Raw genomic sequence first — 24,683 nt, 5'->3', positions numbered from 1 at the left:
GTGTGTCTTTACAATAGCTGTAATGTAATAATAATACTAATAATGTAGTGTAATCATTATTATTATTGTTTTTATATATTTTTTATCCCACGATTTTGTAACCCATTTTTCACCCCTGTGTCAATCATCTAATCATGTGATCCTGGGCTCTACACACCCTCCACCAACCTAGTCCCCATAAATGGGGGACAAGGGGAGAGCAACGGACTTGAACTCACGCTTCCTTCATGCCTGAGTGTCCAAGTTGCTCCTTTAGTTTCCCTGGTTGGACGTAGCGCGTGGAAGGAACACGTTATTCCAACCAGTTCCTTTCCCCTCCATCAGGCGCCACCTAGCGACATTATAGCATAATAGCACATTATAGCATAACGTGTGCGTTCTCGTGTAAAGGGTAAGAAAAAATGAGAACGCAACGGGACTTTGACGTGTTATATGGAGATGGTCGCCGTCTAAAAGAGGCCTCAGAGTGCTACTATCGTGCATGTTGGCTCACTGGAAACACTCTGCTACACCAGTGGGTCTTAAAGTGTCCTTGAGTGAGTTCCAAATGGCCCTGTACGGGTGTACACTCTTAGAGTTAGGGGGGTCCTTGAAATTAAAAAGTTTGAGAACCACTGTACACTAAATGGAACAGAGCCCGGAAGTTGGAAGAGTTACAGTATTCTGTGTGCGCATAGAGCCCATTGCGGTTGTTGGAGCGCTCGGCCAACCCAGAGGCATTGTGACAGGGGAGAGTTTCCCCGGCCGGACGTAGTGTGTGGAAGGAACACGTTATTCCAACCAGTTCCTTTCCCCTCCATCAGGCGCCCCGGCTGGCCAGGGGGAGGTAGTTTAGTGTCCAGGATTACTATGTTTACAAATGTTTTTTGTGAGGGTACCTACCCTAGTGGACACGGGGAGAACATGCAAACTCCACACAGAAAGGCCCTTTCGCCAACCCCTCCTCGGGTATGGGCACTGATGACGCGGAGGAGAGAACACGCCCCCAGCGCCCACAGCGTCCACAGCGGGAATCGACCCCAGGACCTTCTAGCTATAAATAAATAATAAATAATAATAATAACTTTTTCCACTTCCACTTTTTCAAACTTTATTTGATTCTAGAAATAACTTGCTTGTAACTAGCATGTTTTTCTGCCAACACGTCTATTTCGGTCTTTTGTTTCCATAGCAATGTGATTATGTTTCATTGTGATGAAGCGAAAGAGAAACGATTCAACTGTACTGTACGTCTAGTGCTTGGCTTGTTAAATCTGTTGGCATATACAGTATGTGTGCATTCTATTTACATTCATATAGTTTATGTTGCTGAATAGTTAACCCTTTTAGGTTAACTATTTGGTCGATTAAAAAATTCTGTTTTCTGAAAAACCTATGTTTCTATATCGGTGGTGCTCATCCTTTTTCATGTCGAGGACCCCCAGAATTATCTGCATTTGGCCATGGACCCCCATCTCAAAATATGTTGTTCCAGGGACCCCCGGAAGCAAACATTTGAGTTAAAAACGTTTGAAGAATATATATTCAAAGATTTGTGCTTCATTTTCATGATTTTTCAAAATCTACAAGCTCTCGGTGCCGTGCTATGAGCTTGTATTTGCTATTTTTCTGCTATTTTTCAATAGCTAAAGTATAACATAATGCTTAAAACACCAAAAGGGGTTCCCGTCCTGAATGGGTTATGGTTTTGATCTGATGGATATACTAAGTGCTTAATTACTTACTTCTCATCCGGGGAATCCCGGGACTGATTGTGTTAATGGTGGCAGCTTGGGAATTCCCATTTAACCCATTAGAACAGGGAAAGGATTGTAGATAGCGTGTCACTTCTGTCGCCTAGTATTTGGATGTTTTTTCACCACAATTCATGTGACTATGTCACGTGGGCATGTCAGTCGGATTGGCGGTGCAACGTAGGTGTGAGGGCCACGTAGTGAAACAAACTCTAGATGTGAGGGTCACATGGCAGCCCAAATCTCTGGTTGTTAAAAAATAACAGAAATAGATACATGCTACATGAGTAGAGGTTAATCTACAAGCTGACATCATCTGTCGGCTTAAAAAAATCTCCAAAAATGAACATTTCTGCCTATAATGACATGATGGCCAAAATGAGGATGTCAGGATTAACCCCTTCAACCCCCCAAGCATCGTTATAGTGGGGAAAATTTTAGCAGAAACAAACAAGCTCACAGCTTGTAGATCTGCTATTCTGGCTAAACACCACTCAAAAAATACCATCAGTGCCGATGCCAATCCATCTTCTATCTTCATTCACAGAAGCAGGCTTTGAGCAGTTCCGTGTGGCAGAGAAATCCCATGGAAATTGGATGAAACTTTACCTGGAGGGAAACACCTCTGAGGTGCTGACCAACATGGGCAAAAAGGTTCTGAAGCAGTACATGGAGGCCCTGGCCGCCATGAGTGCTGCCCTCAGCAAGCAGCTGGGCAAATACGACATGTACTCCATGATCGCTGGCATGGTCTTCGTTTTCCAGGTGAGAAGAATGCATTTTGAAAACCGCTTAACCTATTGTTAGCCAGTGGTTCTCGACCTGTGGGTTAACTTGGGACCCCCGTGGGTGCCCCTACGTGATTTTCACTGAAGTGAAATTATCACTTCAGTGTAACACTGAAGTGATAATTTATGGTTTTATGGTGTTTTAAGACTTTTCTTTTTGACAAAAAAAAGGGAAAAAAGAGTTGTGAGTAAACGGGCAATGAACCAGAAACAAGATGGTAATTTTGAGCTAGATACAGCCAACTGCTGTCCTTTTTGCCAATCTGAGCCTACGGGACAGCCTTGTTAAACACATTTTTGAATAGCTTTTTCAAGCAATTGGTACAGTAAATGCTGTTGGACCACCTCCAACCACTGCATAATGTGTTAGCTATCTTGTACTATACTTATGATTGTGTTTTATTCATTAAAATGTGTTCCGAAGGCCTGGGCCGTGGCTCAGCGGTCCAGGCACCTTGGCCGGTAGTCCAGTCTGGCAGTGTGCCGTGGGTTCGACTCCCGATCCCGACGGCCTTTACTGCATGTCACTCCCCCATTTCCTGTCAGCCTACTACTGTCCGTGTTCCGAACTTGAACCTGTCATCAGTTGCACTGCAGTGAACAAAATGTTAAGCAGGGAGTTAAGGACTCTTATAAATTCACATTCTGTCTCTCTCCCGTGTATTTCTCTCTCTTCCTCTTTGAATGTCAGCTCCTCTTGGTCCTACTGCTGGCTATGCCCGAGGCCCTGAGCGGTGCGGCAGAAGTGGACATCCCCGTCCTCTCTGCGCTGCTCTCCCTGCCTTTCTACCTCATGTGCCTGCTACTTGCCTCGGTGCACGTCCTGGTGTGCACATCTGCCGAAAGCTCCTGCTACTTCTGTAGCCTCTCCTGGGGTCTGGTCTTTGCTGCCGTTGCCTTCTCATCAGCAATGTTCTGTATCCTGGTCTCTATGGCAACACGACGACTTCCACAGGGACTGAAGATTCTGGGCAAGGTAAGTCACACACACACACACACACACACACGTGTACACACACACTGGGACCTATTTGAACACATTATTTATGCACCTCGTAGATCTATTCGTATGAATAAATGTATTACACAGCCTTGCGAATGACCATCAGAGAAGACGTGGTTTTAAAAATGTCGTGGTGATTTACTGTTTATAAGAGAAAATGTGAGTGAGCTATTCAAGCAGTCTTGATTACTCCAAAAGTAAACTTTGCTACTACAGAAATAACGAATAGCTACAGAAAACATGTGCATTCGACACACACATTAGATCAACATATCAACACAACTTAACCCATTAAGACCTGAGACCTGGTGGAAACATGTTACTCCAGATCTCAAATAAAAATACAGCGAAAGTAGCAGATCGGTAAGCTCTTAACACGTCTCTTCGCAACGCTTTTAGAGCTTGTGGATCTGCTACTTTTGATGCTTTTGTGTGATGCTGTAGTATGATCAAGTAGGGCGTTAATTTATGAAAATCGCTGGTTTCCCTGTGACAGCAACAAAATGCCTTCTAAATTCTACTAGTTTTCTTTAAAACAAAACTTTTGTTGCTATTTTTGTTGCTATACACAAAATGAAACCTTTTAGATACAGATCATGTCTTTAGTGTGGCTTCACAGATTTATTGTGGCAAGCATCGCTTCCAAAGCCCACGTCAAAACTGACAGAAATAAATCATGATCAGAATGAGCAACATAAAACAAAGCACAATAACTTGTGCGAGCCTGAGCTTATTCCAAACACTGCCAAATAAAATGTGTGAAATAATATATTCACTGGCCCGGTATGAGTATTGAAAGAAAATGAAACATACTGGGGAATAACAAGGGAGTATAATGGTTAAACTATGGTTGAATATTTAACACTTTAATATTTCCCTGTGACAGCAACAAAATGCCTTCTAAATTCTACTAGTTTTCTTTAAAACAAAACTTTTGTTGCTATACACAGTAGCCTATTTACAGTAGCTAAGATCTAAAATGCCAGACCCTTTCCCGGCTTTAAATGCAGAATATTATTAAGAGAAATATGGGATGTAGGGTTTTATCTTTTACAGGTACGTGGAGGAGTTTACAGCCTGTGGAATAGGTCAGATCATTAGCCTGTATCTGTAGCCTGAAAGCAGAGGGTCACACTTTATCCACAGGGAAGTCTATGTGGCTCTCACCTTTTGTGTAGACTTTTCTTACCCAGACATTAGTGAGTGTGGTCTGCTGAATGCCAATGACCTTATTTCCCACTTTCATAGTGCTGCTAGCCGGCTTCGGAATGCTGGTGTGTAACCCCCTCTCTCTGCCTGCCTTTCTCTGTCTGTCTGTCTCTGTCTGTCTCTCTCTGCCTGTCTGTCTCTATATGTCTCCGTCTGTCTGTCTCTCTCTGCCTGTCTGTCTCTGCCTGTCTGTCTCTGTCTGTCTCTCTCTGCCTATCTGTCTCTGTCTGTCTCTCTCTCTCTCTGTTTTATTGGATGGGGTGCTTTGTCATTTTCACGTGGAGAAGAATGCCCAAGAGGGAACTTTAAAATCCATAACACATAATGGCATGTTATGTGATGCTTGTTAAGTGACAAGACGTGTTGTAGCAACAATTCAAGATTACTTCACGATATTGACTGATTGTATAGCAGCTGATCCACTTTATGTTCTATTTCATGTCACCTGGTATCTGGTGTGTGTAATGTGTCCTTTGCCATTACGGCTTAACCAGATGTATAATATCCAGCAATCCTCCCATCTGTTAGCCTGACAGGTTCATGGATTTCAATCACTGTGTGTGGACCAATCATCCAGATAGCCTCTCATATACTAGTGGCTGCTGATTGGTGTATGGATTACAAGCTACTGTGGACCAATCATGATACATCTGCTCTTCTATATAAGCAAGCTGTTGTTGATTGACTGCACTTAGGCTTGTCCATGCTTCATTATGCTGTATTATGTTCTGGTTGAAGTCAAGGCAGAAAAATGCTGGTGCTGCAAGGTCTGCAAAACTGTCCTAACAGAGCACAACATGACACGACACAACAATAACAATTAACGATACAGTCTAATGAACAAGTGTAACGTAATTATGATAAAATGCCATTAAAGGAATACTAATAAGGAACAATCAAGATAAAGCGTGTGTTCGTTCCAAGGGCATATACTTTGTTTTAACATTACCAGGGACAGCTGTTTCCTCGTTTTAAATTTGCACTTGCATTAATGTGTGCACCTCAGTTAGTGTTAGTCTTAACACTTTTGCCCTGGAATTTTTCAAAATAAAGGCGCTAGAGTGCCCAGCAGATGAGTAAAATCTCTGAAAAGCCCCACCTTCCATTTCCCACTGAAAACCGGGAGGTGAAATGTTCCATTACTACCTCGCGATATCTTGTCTGATCACTCTTTAAGCGTTAATATTCCAAACGAGATACTTGGTTAAGTCAGAAATTAGGACAGAACATTGCTGTTCTGATCAAAACCATGGACAGCACCGTAGATTCAGAGATAATAGCGTGTGAATGAGGTGTGGTCTGTCGCCATCAGGGTGCGCCGCTATTTTACACACAGATTTTGTGCTCTGCGTTTCAGTGCGTTAAAGACCGTCTCTGAGGTGATGGCGCATATTAGTCCACTCGTTTCAATCTAAACTGTCATGTTCAACATGTTAGAAGACATGAGTTAAGCCATTTTGCGCGGGAACCCCTTTTTTTTTTTTTTTTAAAGGTATTTTTTTGCGGCTTACGCCTTTATTGATTTTTTAAGGGATAGAAAGTAGGCTGACAGGAAACGGGAGAGAGATGGGGGGATGACATGCGGTAAAGGCCGTGTCGGGTCCGGGAGTCGAACCCGCGGCACACCGCGACTGGATCACCAGTCCGGTGCCCAGACCGTTACGCTACGGCCTGGGCCTCGGGAACCCCTTTTGGTGTTAGCATTACGTTGTGCTTTAGCTATTGAAAAAATAGCAGATCTACAAGCTCATAGCGCGCCACCGAGTGGCGCGCTACGAGCTTGTAGGTCTGCTATTTTTGAAAAATCGAAGAACGACTGACATAGAAACATAGCTTTTTCAGAAAACTGTCATTTTCAAACAGACATTTTTAGAATCTGATCTCAGGTCAAAATGGGTTAAACAATCCGCATTGAGTTAAAGAATCACACCCGTGTGAAGTGAATGGTGCAACTCGGTGTGGTGGGGGTTCCAGACCCACAGGAACGCACCCAGGGTGCCGGCCCGATTCCAGCCGGCCAGTGCTCGAAAGGTTGAGAAATGACAGTTACCGTGTGGGGGTCCCTGTACTGTACCCTCTACTGTACTTCACTGTACTGTACTGGCACACCCAAAATCACCATATATACAGTTAATATGTGTGTTTGTGTGTGTTGCGCACAGGTGGTGAAAAACAACTATGCTGTTTTCGTGCTCAGACACAGCCACCCACCCTCACACGTACAGTAGCTCGGTAAGGGAGTGGTTGCACCACTCAAAAAAATCACACACTAAACCATTATAAGCCCTCAGGTCCTGCAGCTCCACCTGACTTTCTTGCCTCTATCCTGCTGCTTGTACCGGCATTCTCCTGTTTTTTGGGGGTTTTTTTAACTGTAAAATAGACTAGCTAAGCTCTTGTTTAAATTTAGTTTGAGGAGTTTTTTTGTGAACGCCGTGAAAAATGCTTACCTCCAGCTGTGGTTCCCAAACTGTACCGAGGCTGTGTGCCTTGGGATTTGGGGTTTCCTATTCTCCCTATACTGCATTTTAGTTCCATCTAATCTATCTTAATTTGGACCGGGCGGCTAGTGTAGCGGTCCGGGCACCTAGGCTGCCAAGCCAGCCTGACGGCGTGTCGCGTGTTCGACACCCGATCCTGACGACCTTTCCCGCGTGTCACCCTCCATCTGTCTCCCCATTTCCTGTCACCATACTGTACAGTACACTATCCAATACAGGCATAAAAAGCCCAAAAATATAATCTATCTTAATTACAGTAATTATAATCACCTTAATGCATGATGCTTTTTTTTTAAAGACACACACATTGGGATTCACTTTCAGAAAAGGAAAACCGAAACAGCTATTCAAGACAAATACAACAACATTCTGTAGTCTGTACCATGCCAACTTAAATAAAAGTGCCTCCTTGATGACCGGCAGAGGTCTTCAAATTATTGGTTTAGGAATGTGATTAAAAAAAATAAAGAAATCTCCATGAATTCAGGGTTTCATGGGGTATGTAATTGAGAGAATGATTCGTGTTTTGTACTCAAACCATACAAACACAATAATCCTGTAATGAGCCGGTTCTGTTTGGAGCCTGTAGTAGTCTATGGGTGTACCATACTTGAACTTGAACATGCCAGCGAGTCACAGAGAAATGCCTCCTGTCCAGGTGATTCATATCAACATATAAAGTAGAAGATGTGACGGATCGCTCTACTTGTGACCTTGTTGTCAGGGCTGGATCTAGGCATAGGCAAACTAGACTGCTGCTTGGGGCCTAATTGTCATCCCGGGGCAGATAGGGGTAAGAACATCAACTTTAACGAAAATGAATTCACAAATCGGTAAATCTTCACTAGGTTATTTATAAATAGCAGTGGCTATTTGTTTGGAGTGGTTTGGCAAAAATTAATCAATGTGTTTTCACATGTATCTGGACTTACCAATAGCAAACTGCTCGGAGAAAGATAATTTCTTTGCTGAAACAAAGGAATCTCTGGTCAGCAGTTAAGGAACAGAAACAGAATGCTTTAATGGAGCTATGGTCCTGGAGAAGTTCACCTCAGTGGAAGTCAGGAAACGGCATCTGTAAATGTGGTCCATTTATTTTAAATACTTGAATTTGAGTAAACGACCATAAGTATATAATATTATAAATATATATTATTTATACATACTACACCCTACAAATAAATGAGCATTCATGTGACATGTATGTATAAACTCCAAAATAACAAATACAAATGTAATTAACTAAATTCATTATATTTAATTAAAAACCATGGGAAAGGTCAAATAAATTAAAATAAATGTTTCTTTACATGGTGACTACAGCATGAATCAAGTATCAAAATGTATTGGGGGAGAGAGGTTGGGGTAATAGGGGAAGCCAAAAAAAGGTTTACACCACAAAATTAAACACTGGGTACTGCATTCACAGACTAGCCTAATTAAAACTCATATCTCTGTCATAAGACAAACTACTTACATTCTGCTTAGTAGTGCTAGGTGTCACATTTATCTGTGCACGTACACGTACACGCGCGCGCACACACACACACACACACACACACACACACACACACACACACACACACACACACACACACACACACACACACACACACACACACACACACACACACACCGCGTGTCACCCTCCATCTGTCTCCCCATTTCCTGTCACCATACTGTACAGTACACTATCCAATACAGGCAGAAAAAGCCCAAAAATATAATCTATCTTAATTACAGTAATTATAATCACCTTAATGCATGATGCTTTTTTTTTTAACACACACACACACACACACACACACACACACACACACACACACACACACACACACACACACACAGTGCTCTAGGAGATGGAATGTTACTCGGGATGATTAAGCTCTTTATACAGTAGCCTACATATCCCTACATTATATAACCACCCTTAGAATACAGTGACCTTGGCTCACATGCAAACTCAGCACTGAGTGCAAACACACCTTTATTTTATCTACTTACTGTAGATAATATTTACATCTAATTTAGATATTATGTTATTGCCACTTACAACAACCAAACATTGCAAGCATACAACAGATGAGTGTTAATTTTCTTTCATTTGCTGTTTTCTTTCGTTTTAGGGATTTTAGCTGTTTTTGACAGGGGGGCGGGGGCATTCGAGCATGTGGTTAAATATGTATTTCTTTACAAAATATTATAGCGATTTATTTTTTTATTATTTACTGATGATGCTGTCAAAAACAGCATCATCTTTTACTTTCTCTAATAACAACCTAAAACATGAACCTTGGTTGAAAAAAAGTAAAGTTGTCCTTTAAAGGGAAATTGTGACTTTTTAAGGTCACTGCCCCAGTCAAGATTTGATCCTTGCAATGGATGGATTGCATATCTCGAGAACCAGGCGACCAATTGACTTCAAACTGTTTATCGGTCCCAACTAGGCAGTGGAGTGCGAAGTAGTCAGTCGTATAATCGTTTATCCAGAACTGTAAATCCAAATTTCTGTAATGCTGACATCATAGATTGGTCTCCAAGTACTATAATAGCACTAAGTAGTACTCTGACAATGAGTACAATGGGTATTGCATAACTGAAGGGGCATGCGTTCCGAATGCATGATGTGCATAGACTGGCCAATGTACTATGATAATGGCTACTGTACTAATTACTCTGACAACGGGTACAGTACATCGGTTGTTGAATAACTGCATTCGCAACAGTCCGTGCCCTAGTTTATATTAAAACGTAATTCCAAGTTGGAAAGTATTCTCGTATTATTCCTTTAAGCAGAGTTGACATGTTCCCCAAATAACAGTGTTTGGCAGAGGAAGGTCTCCTCCTGTCCCTCTGTTCTTCTCTCTCTTCACATTCAACTTGTGTGAGATACTATTTTCCATGGAGGCCAAACCTTTTACCTGAGTGGAGAACTTCTAGTGACTGGAGGTTCAACTTTAACCTAAGGTTTCACTTTAACCTAAGTCATAATGGTTGTACGTGAGAGCCAAATATTTTTTGAGGTTGTACTTGGTGGAGAGACAGCGAGTGCATTCTCCGGCAGTGGCAGCAGCCACGGCACTGCCGCCAATTGGGGCGACACAATCACAACGAGCGCACCCCCGTCCAAAACGGTTGAAAAAGGACAGTTACCATTTGGGGGTACCTGGGGGGTCCCGGGGGGGTCCCCGAACCTTGAGACCCCCAAAGACTGTGGCGGGGCGGCATGTGCCGGGAGGTGCCGGCATGTGCCGGGAGGTGCCGGCATGTGCCGGGAGGTGCCGGCATGTGCCGGGAGGTGCCGGCTGTTCCGGCTGTTGCCGGCAATTGGCGGCAGTGCCGTGGCTGCTGCCGCTGCCGGAGAATGCACTCACTCCTTCTGGGGAGGTGGGGAAAAAAAGGTTGAGAGCCACTTACTCTAGTCTATACTACAACACCAAAACACTCAACACCTGCTCAGCTGCCTAATTCACATCATGTGCAATAAGTAAATATAGAACTACTATAACTAGCTACTATAAGCTATACTGTAAAGCTTATTGTTCATTGTCATACTGATTTGTCAATAAGAGTGAGGGAGGGAGAAATGTCTGCTATAAGTGTTGTTTTTATGTCATTGTCCTGAGGTAGAAATGGCTATGGTTAGGTATAGGCCCTGCATTTGGATGCACTATGCATACAGAATAATTACTTGCGCAAGCAGAGCGCGCAAGTAATAATTTCGCCCGGTCTTCGTTCACCGTGACAGCCAACCCGCCATTTGATGTGTATGCAAAAAAAACAGCAAATCTGTGCCTGGTTTGCTGGGACCAGATCACATAAATGACCATATGTCTTACGTCATCATTTAGAGCTAGTCATACGTATACTATATACATAATCAGTAAAATAAAATAGCAAATTGTGCCTGGTCTGCTGGGACCAGAGTACGTGGTGTGTATATGTATGACTAGCTCTCAATGATGACGTAAGAAATATGGTCATTTATGTAATCTGGTCCCAGCAAACCAGGCACAAATCTGCTGTTTTATTTGCATACGCATCAAATGGCGGGTTGGCTGTCACGGTTTTTGGCGCAAAGTAACCACAGTATACCACTAATCAACTTACAACTACATACTCTATACTATATAGTATATGTATATGTATACGTATGTCTTACGTCATCATTTAGAGCTAGTCATACGTATACTATATACATAATCAGTAAAATAAAATAGCAAATTGTGCCTGATCTGCTGGGACCAGAGTACGTGGTGTGTATATTGTATGACTAGCTCTCAATGATGACGTAAGAAATATGGTCATTTATGTAATCTGGTCCCAGCAAACCAGGCACAAATCTGCTGTTTTATTTGCATACGCATCAAATGGCGGGTTGGCTGTCACGGTTTTTGGCGCAAAGTAACCACAGTATACCGCTAATCAACTTACAACTACATACTCTATATAGTATATGTATACGTATGTCTTACGTCATCATTTAGAGCTAGTCATACGTATACTATATACATAATCAGTAAAATAAAATAGCAAATTGTGCCTGATTTGCTGGGACCAGAGTACATGGTGTGTATATGTATGACTAGCTCTCAATGATGATGTAAGAAATATGGTCATTTATGTAATCTGGTCCCAGCAAACCAGGCACAAATCCGCTGTTTTATTTGCATAAGCATCAAGTGGCGGGTTGGCTGGCACGGTTTAACCACAGTATACCGCTAATCAACTTACAACTACATACTCTATATAGTATATGTATATGTATACATATATTTTAATTCAGTTCATATACCTTTTTTTTCATCACATATCAATGATTTATTTTTCTTTAAAAAACTAAAAAGGGATCCAGAATATATCTACATCGATAAAAGTGTATTTCTTATATAGATAGAAACATGAACCATACTTAATAATACTAGGTGTTTATATGCATAAAGTAGGTAGGTAGCAAATAGTTACATCTAATAATTATACATTTCAAACGTTCCTTCACAGGTCTGGATTAAGAGCGTCTGCTAAATGCGTCTGCTAAATGCCTAAATTGTAAATTGGATACTGAGATTTGTCAGTTTACAGCGGTCGAAAGTACTTGCGCGCTCTGCTTGCGCACTAGTTGGCCATTTATGGCCTACTAGTGTGCAACAAGCAAGTATGCACTCGACAGAGTGCAGTTCTAGTTCATGCTGTGGTTAATCGGTTATGGGCCATCCTCCCCACAAAAAATATTCACTAACAAACTAAATAAAAAAATGTTGCCATGATGACTAAAACTATGACTACCGGTAAATATGCTGACAATTTCGTCAACAAATAAAAAATAGACTAAAATGTTAGCGAGGGCCGAGGGACTAGTCATTTTATGTTTGGTTGTGCTTGGGTGTGAAAATAACAGATCTACAAGACAAGATGCTTAGATGGAACCAAGTAAAATCAGGCATTACAACACCATCAAGACCCGTCAAAATACATTTTTGTCGACACAATTAACTGTAGATTTAGTCAACTAAAATCATATGATATTTAGTCAGTACTGTAACTATTGTTGTCTCCACCAGGCCGAAGGCATGGGGAGAGAGTATGTTTTGCACCGTGTGTGTGTGTGTGTGTCCGTCCGTGTCCGTCCGTGTGTCTGCTCCGTTCGTCCGTCTGCGTGTGTGTGTGTGTCCGTCCTTGTGTGTCTGTGGACAGCTAATCTCCGGCACCGTTGGCTTGATCGTAGCCATACTCTGCACACACACTCCCTGAATGCCACAGCTGAACCTCTGCCTACTACCTACTGCACTTGGCTCAAGACAAGTTTGAAGTCGATAGGTCAGAGGGTTCTTGAGATTTGAGGAGGAAACACACACACCCATCGTACATTTATAGATGGATAACTCTCGACACGATGTCATGTTGGGGACATTTCACGAACACATGCATTAGGGAAAATCATTAACCGAATTTACCGACGTGAGCAAAGATTAAGTCAGCACGATGTTCCAAATGTCGGTTCTGATAGATTTTCGGTTCATTGCCAAGCCCTACTTATAGTTTTAGTGCTTGGTGAACAGCCCTCTTACACTGGAGTGAAATGTAGGTTGCACATCAGAATTAATTAAAGCTTGATTTATACATAAATATAGCCAATCTACATCTATAAGCTCACAATGCATCACATAGCTGCTGTAGCCACGTGGTGTTAGCAGCTTGTAGATCGGCTAGTTTCAGTGACTGACACTGTCATGCGATTATGTGTAATTTAAGAATGATTGTCATTCTCCTAGACTGCTGACTTTATCCTTCAGTATTACACCTCAAATTGTCTATACTTCACTTACTTGACCGCATAAGTACTGTACTTAAGTACAATACTTTACTTTTACTGCACTACATTTATTTGAAAACTTATTAGTATTGCCATTACTAACCACATGATTTCACACAAGTCATTGGCAAACCAGTACAAAAAGAAAATAATAATGATACAAATCATGTTATCTTTAAAGGGATCTGGAATCTTGTCATTCAATGATGGTCTCAATAAACTTCAGGCATGTAAATGCATTTTCCTCTAGGATCATGCAGGCTCTTATATGATGAAGGTACAGCAAAACGAGAAATGTGTGACTTATTGCTAAATAGTATATAGTATAGTATAGTTACAAAATATTTAACTGATTGATTGATTGAAGAATGTTTTAACAGTTTGGAGAATTACAGTACATTTCAAGCACCACTCAATACAAAACTGTTAACTGTGGACGACACCATAAAGCATTACACTTGTGTACAATAGGGTCCACCATGTTCAATTCATCATAACACGTACAAATATACACTTATAGCCAAAAACAGGAAATCATCATAGAGGAGCTAAATAGGGGGAACTAGAAAAAGTGCCCTTCCGGGCACAGGTCTCCACCAGGTTATCCACAGATCCGTGCAGTTAGAGGTAAAAACACTTTTCGGCCAGTTATAGCGCCACCTTGAGGCTGAGTTGAAATTGTTCATGTGGAATTTCGTCCTCGGCCTAGTGGGAATGTGGGTGCACAATTTCAGGGAAATCACGCGATGTGTTCATGATTTGCAGCATTTTGTTTGAAACTGAGCACTCCTGTGGACTTTGAAAGCCAATCTTAACCAATCAGGATGGAGTCTGATAAATCTGAAAGACCCGTTTTGTTGAATGGCTCTAGAGAGACTGTGTACCAATTTGCGTGATGTTTGGACAAAATCTGTAGGTGTACTGTGCAAAAACTTGTTTTGCACAAAGCGGCCTCCTGGTGGCGCTATAACAGGCCGTTCTGGAAAGTTTGGGGCAGAGGTTCATGGTTGGCATCCAGGGAGTGTGTGTGCAAAATATGGCATCGACCGGGTTAACGGTGGCCGAGATGAGCTGTTCACGGACACACGGACGGACACACGGACGGACGGACGGACGGACGGACGGACACGCGGACGGACGGAGTGCAAAACATACTCTCCCCACATGCCTTCGGCCTGGTGGAGACAAAAAGGGGATGGGTGGGGATTCAGATTTCCCTTGGCTTGCATTCCCTTGGCTCCTTGCGCCACTTTTTCTGCCCCGAAAGCAAAATCCCACTCACAGTTGCAGGACGCACAATCCATGGGGAACCACCTGGTCTTGTCTTATACCTATAATATAGTGATGAGGCCAGTTGCCCCGTGGCTTGTTCCATGGGGATTATCCTTTTTGGCCTTTGTCTCTTATCCCACCTTTCAATACTCATCTGCCAATCAGATGACAGAGGAGCTGTTCTGCCCTGGGTGACCCATCACCTATTACCTTTCAGTTTAAAGTGGACTAAAAGGCATTTTTTTGGCTTGTCCTATTGAATTGTAGCTGGCATTTCAGACATTGCAGGGTATGACAGGAGGTGGCAGGCAATGTTTCTTAAAGACAAACATACTGTCGTGGAAGAGAGTCTTAACTTAATGATCACTCAGAAGGTCATTTGCTTAAAATACCCACAAGATCAGCCCTCGGTATCGCAGTGTCTCTTCCTGATTTAATTTATCCTTAAAGGTTACCTTCTCAGTGGGAACTATGAGAAAGTGCTCTCACAGCAACAAAAAAAAGACCTTAGCAAGGGAATCAATTCCACAGAAAACTGCTAAATCTAGAACCGTGAGTAGGAATAGGAAGTACACGTATCCCTGAACCAGGTCTCTTATTCATCTTTAGACTTGGCTTGTCAAACTAATACTACAATATAAAGTGCAAACACGTAAATACAACTTATAAGTTATTTTAAGTACATTTCTGACCCTATATGTCTACTCTGGATAAGAATAAAGTGCCAAATGGTGTTTTTCATGGCAGGGTATTTGTTTATGCATTCTCACACAAAGAACAATACTGGAACTTGACTGGCAGACGAGGCCAGTAAACACAATAAAAAAGATGCGAACCAAAGTATTGAAGAAGGCGTTTATGCTGCAAACCTGGCTTTTAGTAAGGTTTTAAACAGTTGTTTCGGGAGTAATGCCAATTAGGGCTGCCCTCGACTATTAGATATTATTAAAATTGTCATAGAAATCTGTCGACTAATTGATTTACTGTAATTGTCAAATGTCTCAACTTGTTTTCTGCATACACTGTGCAATAATTTAGAAGCATAACCTTTTCAGGTCGGTGAGGTTGAACTGAGTATTCTAAAGGTAATTTCATAATGGTGTTGAAACTTGAAAGTTATCAACTGGCACAATTAAGGGAAGCATACAAACACTACTGACATTGCAACATACAGTAATTATTTAATACTCCACAGAGGTTTATTGAGCCCTGCCTATGTTATTGAATCAATGGTAAAGCTCATTCTTGTCAGCAACCAGCTAAAAATGCTGATTATTTTAACTCATAATAAATGAGAGATCATATCAACTCCCATTTTAATAGCAACCAGTGGCTTCTAGTTGGTTGATGTCATAATCAATTTTAAGATTGTATTTATTCTTTTAAAAGCAATACATGGCATGGTCCCATAATGCTTTAGAGAACATCTAGCTTATAGCCTTTGATCTACAGTACAGACAAAGCGCCTCTGAGCTTTACTAAAGGGTAATAGCCGACTGGGCATTTGGAAAATGTGCACTTAGGAGAAACCTGTATCATCATTTATTTCAGAAGTGGAGTCCCATTTCAAACTTGCATTTTGCAGAGAATTAGCTTTCATGTTTTTGGGAGTCCCTGATAGCTGCCTTAATCCTACGTTGGTGGAAAAGTATTAATGTCACTCAACAAAAATTACGTATATTCATGTCGCACAATGCTTTTTCACGAAAGCATGAGTTAAAGGGATATTTCACTTTCTAAAAAACCTTTGGTCATTTCATCGTCTACTCAGGTTTATGTGAACACCCCAGACAGTTCTTAAGTTGCTTGATTCAGTATTTAGATATTTTGATACTCCCCGCTCCCTTTCTATGCAAACCCACAATTGTAACTTCAGGCCTGGGCCGTGGCTCAGCGGTCAAGGCACCTTGGCCGGTAGCCCGAGTCTGGCAGTGTGCCGCGGGTTCGACTCCCGATCTCGACGGCCTTTACTGCATGTCACTCTCCCATCTCTCTCCCCCTTTCCTGTCAGCCTACTGTCTGTCACTCTATCAAAAATATAAAATAAAGGCGAAAGCCGCAAAAACAACATAAAAAAATAAATGTAACTTCAACCCCCAATTTTACCACGTTCCTTTTTTTTCTGGTGACATTAAGAATAATTGAAACAAAAAAAAGGATGTGGTGTGTTTTCGATGAATCTATCATGGTTAGTGTTTGAAGTGACGATGGGTTTCTATAGGAAAACATGAATATGAAAAATGAATAATCTTAAAAACTGAATCGAGCAACTTGGATACTGTCTGGGGTGTTGTGTTCACATAAGCCAGAGTAGATGATAAAACCAGTAAGACGCCTTAAAGGCGAGTAGCGACCGCAGGGCTGAGACATGTCACTTCATTATGTCAGTACTACAGTGGAGCGGACAGACGGTGAAATCTCTACCGAAGTCCTGATGTCACTCGCGCATCCCCTGGTCCAGGGCCGTCGAAGTTATATTTTAAATTGTCTCATATAATTATGCATTGTGGTCCAAAAATAAATAAACTGTCTCAGCGATATTGTCAGGGAGGTTGTAACTCTGTCGTCACAACAGTCAGTGATTTTTGATTAGTGTCTGTTTATAGCAAAATGTTTAATAATTTGACAGCAGTAACTAACATTAGCGTTTTCTCTCAGTCAGTTGATTCTTTATATGCATATGAGTCAAACCACCGCTATCATTTGTTTATTTTTGGAACACAGTTCTTCTTATTATTATTTTTTTTAAGATATTTTTTTTGCGGCTTACGCCTTTTATTGATTTTTTAAGGGACAGATAGTAGGCTGACAGGAAACGGGAGAGAGATGGGGGATGACATGCGGTAAAGGCCGTGTCGGGTTCGGGAGTCGAACCCGCGGCACACCGCGACTGGATCACCAGTCCGGTGCCCAGACCGTTACGCTACGGCCTGGGCCCACAGTTCTTATTTGACGCGATATGAAAAAGTGTCACTTTGGGGGATGCCTCCGTACAAATAAACTTTTGCACAAAATACAGAAATGCGACAGTATAAGTACAACTAAAGCATGAAAACTTACAAGCCAAGGCTCTTCAAAGCACATGTGAGGGCACCATTACAGGCAAGAGTAACCATAGAGTAACAGGCAAGCATTACAGGTAGCAGCATGATGCTGCGTTCAGAGCGTGTGACGGAAGCATTACAGGCTTGAGCGTGACAGGCTTCCTGCACGTTTTCATAGTAACTGCGACCGTTTTTTTAAAAAGTGAAATATCCCTTTAAGTTTTCACCTTAAACTCCAGAGATGGCAGATATTCCCAGAATACATCACGCATGGCATCAGCTTACCCAGCTCTCCGGTTTGCCAATTTTGCAGAGTAGGCATGAATAAGCACATTACAGGATATCGTTGTCTAGAGCTAGTCCTCAATATGCTTATATTAGAGAACGAAGACTTTCTGATATGCCTGGTGAAATGGATACCATATCCTGCACCACTCTCAAATTGTGCTCACTCTCGACTTCCTCACGCAGTACTACCTCTCTCAGCACGCTGTCCTTGCGACAGTCTGTATGCTTTCTCGAAGTCAACAAAGGCACAATGCAACTACTCCTGACCTTCTCCATACTTCTCCATCAGCACTCAAAGTGAACAGGGTGTGTATTCTGTGGTGCTCTTTCCTGGCATGAAACCATATTGCTTCTAGCTCAATATCATCCTCTCCTCTTAGACTTAACCCATGAAAACCGGGAAAGTGTCATTTTAGATTTGAAACACTTTGACCATTATTTTATACTTTGGCTATTCAAAAATAGTAGATATATAAGCTCACTTCGTGCCCGGTGCGATCCAGTAGATCTGCTATTTACCTGGATGTTGTAACCTGTGTTACCTGGAACAAATTATTTTGAGATGGGGGTCTGCGGCCAAATACTGTACATATAATGTTGGGGGTTCACTTTGACATGAACATTTTTAAGAACCACTAATATAACGACATACGCTTTTTTTCGGAAAAAGGTTTCGATGATTTAGAAGTAGAGTTCTCATCGGGCCCGAAATGTGAAGCCCGGCCTGGCCCGGCCCTAACTGGGTCAGCCCGAAGCTCGGCCCGACCCTAAAAATTACCATAATGTTAGGCCCGAAGCCTGATAAAGCCCGAAAAAAAAGAACGCCACTTTAATGCATGGCCAGCGCAGCGGCGCGCGCCGTCAGTGTGAGAGTGAGAACGGAGTTCAATGGACCGAAATAAAGGATTTATGTAGCTCACGTTAGACTGTTAATGTACCATTTCCATATCATTCTAATGGATTCCATTTCCAGTGGTGGTGAGTAGCTCCCATTAGTTTCCTCTGCAGTGAAGCAGCTATGTCCAAGACCCCAAGTATCGTCCCCGTTCAGTGTCCAAAAGAACAAACATAGCCTACAAAGTTTACAAACCATCCACACACCATCATGGTGTGTCTCGACAGCTTAGAGATCTGTTATTTTAAATCGAGCACATATAACGAGGAGCGTTGCCGCACCGAGGGACAGCGGTTATAATACTAATCATTTTGTAAATCAAATAGCCTGTAGCCTGCAGTGGACTGTAACATTGCGTGGTCATCATACACTACAGAATTATTTGGATCGGTTGGTGACTATATGACGTTGATTAGGCCTAATATATTAGGTTATTCATCGCAGCTAGCTGGGTTTAACGAGATGGCTCAGTGCAACTGTTTTTGTCATGTTGCAGTCACACGATGATAATCCGATTGATTTATAAAACATTTAGCATATGAACTGAAGCTCATTTGGTGCGCCGCAAACCAGAGGCCAGCCAGCGGTATAAACAACCAACCCACCGTTCACTTCTCTCTGATCATGCCTGCGAGCAGTCAGTAATCCAACTTCCAAGCCCCCCGCCTCCACTCCTCCGTCTTCCTCCTGTCACAATTAAGTGAATCGCCGATAGCGCAGCCCTCTTCATAATAAATACATACTTGTAGGCTATAGCCTACACATTACACAAATAACAGAATTGCTATTTTTATTATAACATTCTTGAAAAAACGAGAGAAAAAATCACGGAAAATCACAGAGCCCAAGGCCCGGCCCGACTAATTAGCATATTTAGATTTGCCAGTCGCAGCGCGACACATAAAATGACTTGTCTGTGCCTGGTTTGCTGGGACCAGATCACATAAATGACCATATGTCTTACGTCATCATTTAGAGCTAGTCATACGTATACTATATACATAATCAGTAAAATAAAATAGCAAATTGTGCCTGATCTGCTGGGACCAGAGTATGTGGTGTGTATATGTATGACTAGGTCTCAATGATGACGTAAGAAAAATGGTCATTTATGTAATCTGGTCCCAGCAAACCAGGCACAAATCTGCTGTTTTATTTGCATACGCATCAAATGGCGGGTTGGCTGTCACGGTTTTTGGCGCAAAGTAACCACAGTATACCGCTAATCAACTTACAACTACATACTCTATATAGTATATGTATATGTATACGTATGTCTTACGTCATCATTTAGAGCTAGTCATACGTATACTATACATAATCAGTAAAATAAAATGGCAAATTGTGCCTGATCTGCTGGGACCAGAGTATGTGGTGTGTATATGTATGACTAGCTCTCAATGATGACGTAAGAAATATGGTCATTTATGTAATCTGGTCCCAGCAAACCAGGCACAAATCTGCTGTTTTATTTGCATACGCATCAAATGGCGGGTTGGCTGTCACGGTTTTTGGCGCAAAGTAACCACAGTATACCGCTAATCAACTTACAACTACATACTCTATATAGTATATGTATATGTATACGTATGACTTACGTCATAATTTAGAGCTAGTCATACGTATACTATATACATAATCAGTAAAATAAAATAGCAAATTGTGCCTGATCTGCTGGGACCAGAGTACGTGGTGTGTATATGTATGTCTAGCTCTCAATGATGACGTAAGAAATATGGTCATTCATGTAATCTGGTCCCAGCAAACCAGGCACAAATCCGCTGTTTTATTTGCATACGCATCAAGTGGCGGGTTGGCTGGCACGGTTTTTGGCGCAAAGTAACCACAGTATACCGCTAATCAACTTACAACTACATACTCTATATAGTATATGTATACTGAACGTATATTTTAATTCAGTTTATATACATTTTTTTTCCCGTCACATATCAATGATTTATTTTTCTTTAAAAAACTAAAAAGGGATCCAGAATATATCTACATCGATAAAAGTGTATTTCTTATATAGATAGAAACTTGAACCATACTTAATAATACTAGGTGTTTATATGCATAAAGTAGGTAGGTAGCAAATAGTTACATCTAATAATTATACATTTCAAACAGACAGACAGACAGTTTACAGCGGTCGAAAGTACTTGCGCGCTCTGCTTGCGCACTAGTTGGCCATTTATGGCCCACTAGTGTGCAACAAGCAAGTATGCACTCGACAGTGCAGTTCTAGTTGTTTTTGTGTTTATTTTTCTTCTCCTTCTCCCGCCAAAAATAGCTGTTCTGACTGAACTGTGCAGTCGGTTTTCGCGAAACTCAGTAATCTGGTAGAGGGCCATGCCAAACGGTGACCATGTGAAGCCAATGAACATTGGCCAAATGGTGGCGCTATAGCACTGAAAATTGAAAATTAAGTTGAAAATGCAAACTTTGAACGTGCATATCTCATGAACCGTTTGACCGTTGGCAATGACACTTTGATACACATATTTGTCTCCTCATGCCGAACAACTTTCGTGTTCTGACTTTTGACCTCTGACCTTTAGATCACCTGCCATTTTAATTATATGACAACCATTTAAAATGTTTCTCCTCCCAGGATCTTTGATCAAAATGCACAAAAACGTCTACACGTGAACTTTGGACCTATACGGACAAATATTCGTCGTACATTTTTGTTAAGTGAAAAAATGAAGTTTTTATGAGCCAATGAATATTGCTGTTTTGTGAAAATTCTTCTTTTGTCCCTAATACCTACATGAAGCGTCATATGCTTTTGCAACTGTACAGTATGGTAGAGGATCATGCCAGATAGCACTGAAACGTACAAAGAGAAGTTGTACGTGAAAACACACTGTAGTAATGGATAAAGACATCCCCAAAACCAGGACACAGTTGTTACCAAAAATACTACATGTTACTGTTTAGAATGAGCAAACTGACTATGTCTGCTTAGCTCAGTTGGTAGAGCTCTCACATTTGGAACACAGGGTCACTGGTTCATTTGTGCATATTGTTCTCTCTCTCTCTCCACCCCCCCTCTCTCTCTCTCTCTCTCCCCCCCTCTCTCTCTCTCCCTCTCTCTCTCTGTCTCTCCTCTCTCTCTCTCTCTCTCTCTGTCTCTCTCTCCACCCCCCCTGTCTCTCTATCTCCACCCCCCTCTCTCTCTCCACCCCCCTCTCTCTCTCTCCCTCTCCTTGGTCCCGCCTTATTGCTGCTTGCAGCTATATTGTTGTTTTTGTTGCATTCTTAGCCAATACTTTGATGACCGGGTATAGGAGACTCAGGAGGAGACTCTTTCAGTTCGTTTTTGATAAAATCTGTATAATATAAGTATGCATTTCAATGTGTACGGGTACCTGGCATGAAAGCGTCTTTGTGAGTAGTTGAGGCAGGCTCACGTGCATGGTGACGTGTTTCCATGTTTGTATGAATGAAAGGTTTTTGTTTATATTATGAGTTCCTGGCTGATAAAGGGTACAGGCTCTTAGGACATGTTTCAACCATTAGTTGAGACAGGGCATCATGACATTCAGCCCGGGGACACTATTGAGTGATTGGATGAATCACACAACCGTGTAAAAGAGAGATGAGACGGAGAATTCTTTCTTTGATGTGATGGACAAAATCCACTCAAAACCCAGAAGTAGAGAGAGTTTCCGGTGACGCTACACAAGATGGCAGCTTAGTAACAGAGCTCCGGGTATCAGCCCATATATTCCCCTAATTTAGTAAGTTTTTATACATCCAAAGTTATACAATTTGAGTGAATAATGAACGGGGAAAAGAACCAGGGTAAAAGAGGAAAATATGAGTTAAGAAACAACGCTGTGGAACAGAGGAACGAGGAGGACGTGAACGCTGGGAAAACGACAGCAGGACAAGATGGAGGAGGCGGCGACGGCATAGATCAGCGACCCGACATGGGGACGGTGGATTCACTTCGCAAAGCCATGAGTGAAGTTATGACCGCGGGTCTGGCTACAATGCAAGCTGAGCTGAAAAAGGATCTTGCTGAATTCCCTACATGCTTCCGAGACGATATTAAAAAACAAATGGAGGAGTTTAAGTCTGAAATAAACCAGAAAATACAGGATTCAACGGTCCGGCTGGACGGAGCAGTGAAACGTGTCGGGGAAATGGAGGAAAGTCTTTCTAATATAGAAAGATGGGACATTGGTGTCAAAGACACTCTTCTCAAACTGCTATCTGATCAAAAGGCACTACAAGATAAATTGTCTTTTATGGAAGGATACTCCAGACGCGAAAACATAAGAATTTATTCCATACCGGAGGGGGCTGAACTGGCGGAGGAGGGGGGCAACAAGTTTGTTGAAAAGCTGATAAAGTCTGAACTTGGGGACTTGGATCTGGGACAGAACCAGAGTTTGGGAATTATGCGAGCCCACAGGGTCGGACCAAAAACCCCCGCGACCGCCCCGCCACGCTCTATGGTGATTCGATTTCTCCAATTCACAGTGAAAGAGAGAGTCATCCACACCGCCTGGAAGAACAAGCCGTGCATTAATGGGAAGCGGGTGTATTTCGATAATGATTATGCGGACGAAGTGCAGAAAAAGAGAAGAGAATATGCCCCTATTAAAAAAGCCCTACTGCAGAAGAAGATACGATTTCAAACCCCGACAACCAGAATGAGAGTTGAATTGGACACTGGTGCTGTTATCTACGACAACGCACTACAAGCAGCGGAGGACTTGCGGAAGAGAGGACTCGACATCGGTGATATCGTCCCGGCCACCACCAAGAAGAAGAAGGGCATGACTGAGGAGGCGCTGACCCGACTTCTGCCGTGGGAGATAGTAGGACCCAGACGTGCGTCGCAAGGAGCTAAACAGCGCTTTCAACAACAGGTTCGAGATAGGCTGAGTGAATACCGCAGGGCGGACCCCGAAGAAGGAGCAGCCGGCGGAGAAACGTCTTGATAAGAGGTGAATGATCTATCTGCGACCTGTTGGTGGAGCACGGTGTGTGATACAGTTAATCATACAAATGATAAATATCCTTTGAATACGTTTAAAAAGTAATAATTAAGGGCTGATACTTGAACTGTGAACTGAAGCCACTTTTTTTGTTTGTTCTATTAGCTAGAGAGGGGCCCCACATCGTGGCCAGATCCCCTCTTTTTTTTGAAGACATACGGATGTCTTTCATTACCCTAGGAGATTCTCTGTGTTTTTTTTGTTCTGTTTTATTGTCGTTTCTTTTTTGTTTTTGTTTCCTACTGAGGTCCGGGATGCTGTTGTTACAGGTACAATGTATGTTATTTGAAATGCAGGTTTTTGTTGAAACCACAGACTTGAGGTCTAGGTTATCCATTTGTTCAAAATCTAGATTACAGGGCTCACTTACTGGAGATATAGCATCACTCACACAGGGTTCAATACAAAAAATAATATGAATCTTCAACATTATAACTTATTATCTCTAAATGTAAATGGGTTAAATAGCCCCATTAAGAGGAGCAAAATTATATCAAAAATGAAGAGGGAGAAGATAAATATTGCTTTCTGGCAGGAAACACACCTGTCTGACCCAGAACACGAAAAATTAAAGAAAATGGGGTTTAGGAACACTTATTTCTCCTCATACAAAAACGGTAAAAAA

General features: G+C 42.0%; 1 protein-coding gene across 2 annotated transcripts in view; it reads left to right on the top strand.

Annotated features, from left to right (window-relative positions):
• Positions 1–24,683, top strand: part of pigg (phosphatidylinositol glycan anchor biosynthesis class G (EMM blood group)) — a 91,904-nt gene that overhangs the window by 21,939 nt on the left and 45,282 nt on the right. Inside the window, exons 7-8 of one of the 2 annotated variants that reach the window (XM_083786067.1) lie at positions 2,284–2,498; positions 3,213–3,497. In XM_083786067.1, the coding sequence (XP_083642193.1) occupies positions 2,284–2,498; positions 3,213–3,497 (500 nt within the window). Of the gene's footprint in view, positions 1–2,280; positions 2,499–3,212; positions 3,498–24,683 lie in introns of both variants that reach the window. The other variant, XM_083786066.1, reaches the window with a different exon arrangement.

The sequence above is a fragment of the Protomyctophum parallelum genome, assembly GCF_964188405.1.
Source record: "Protomyctophum parallelum genome assembly, chromosome: 16".
Lineage (NCBI taxonomy): Eukaryota > Metazoa > Chordata > Actinopteri > Myctophiformes > Myctophidae > Protomyctophum > Protomyctophum parallelum.
This window is presented reverse-complemented; position numbering and strand designations above follow the sequence as displayed.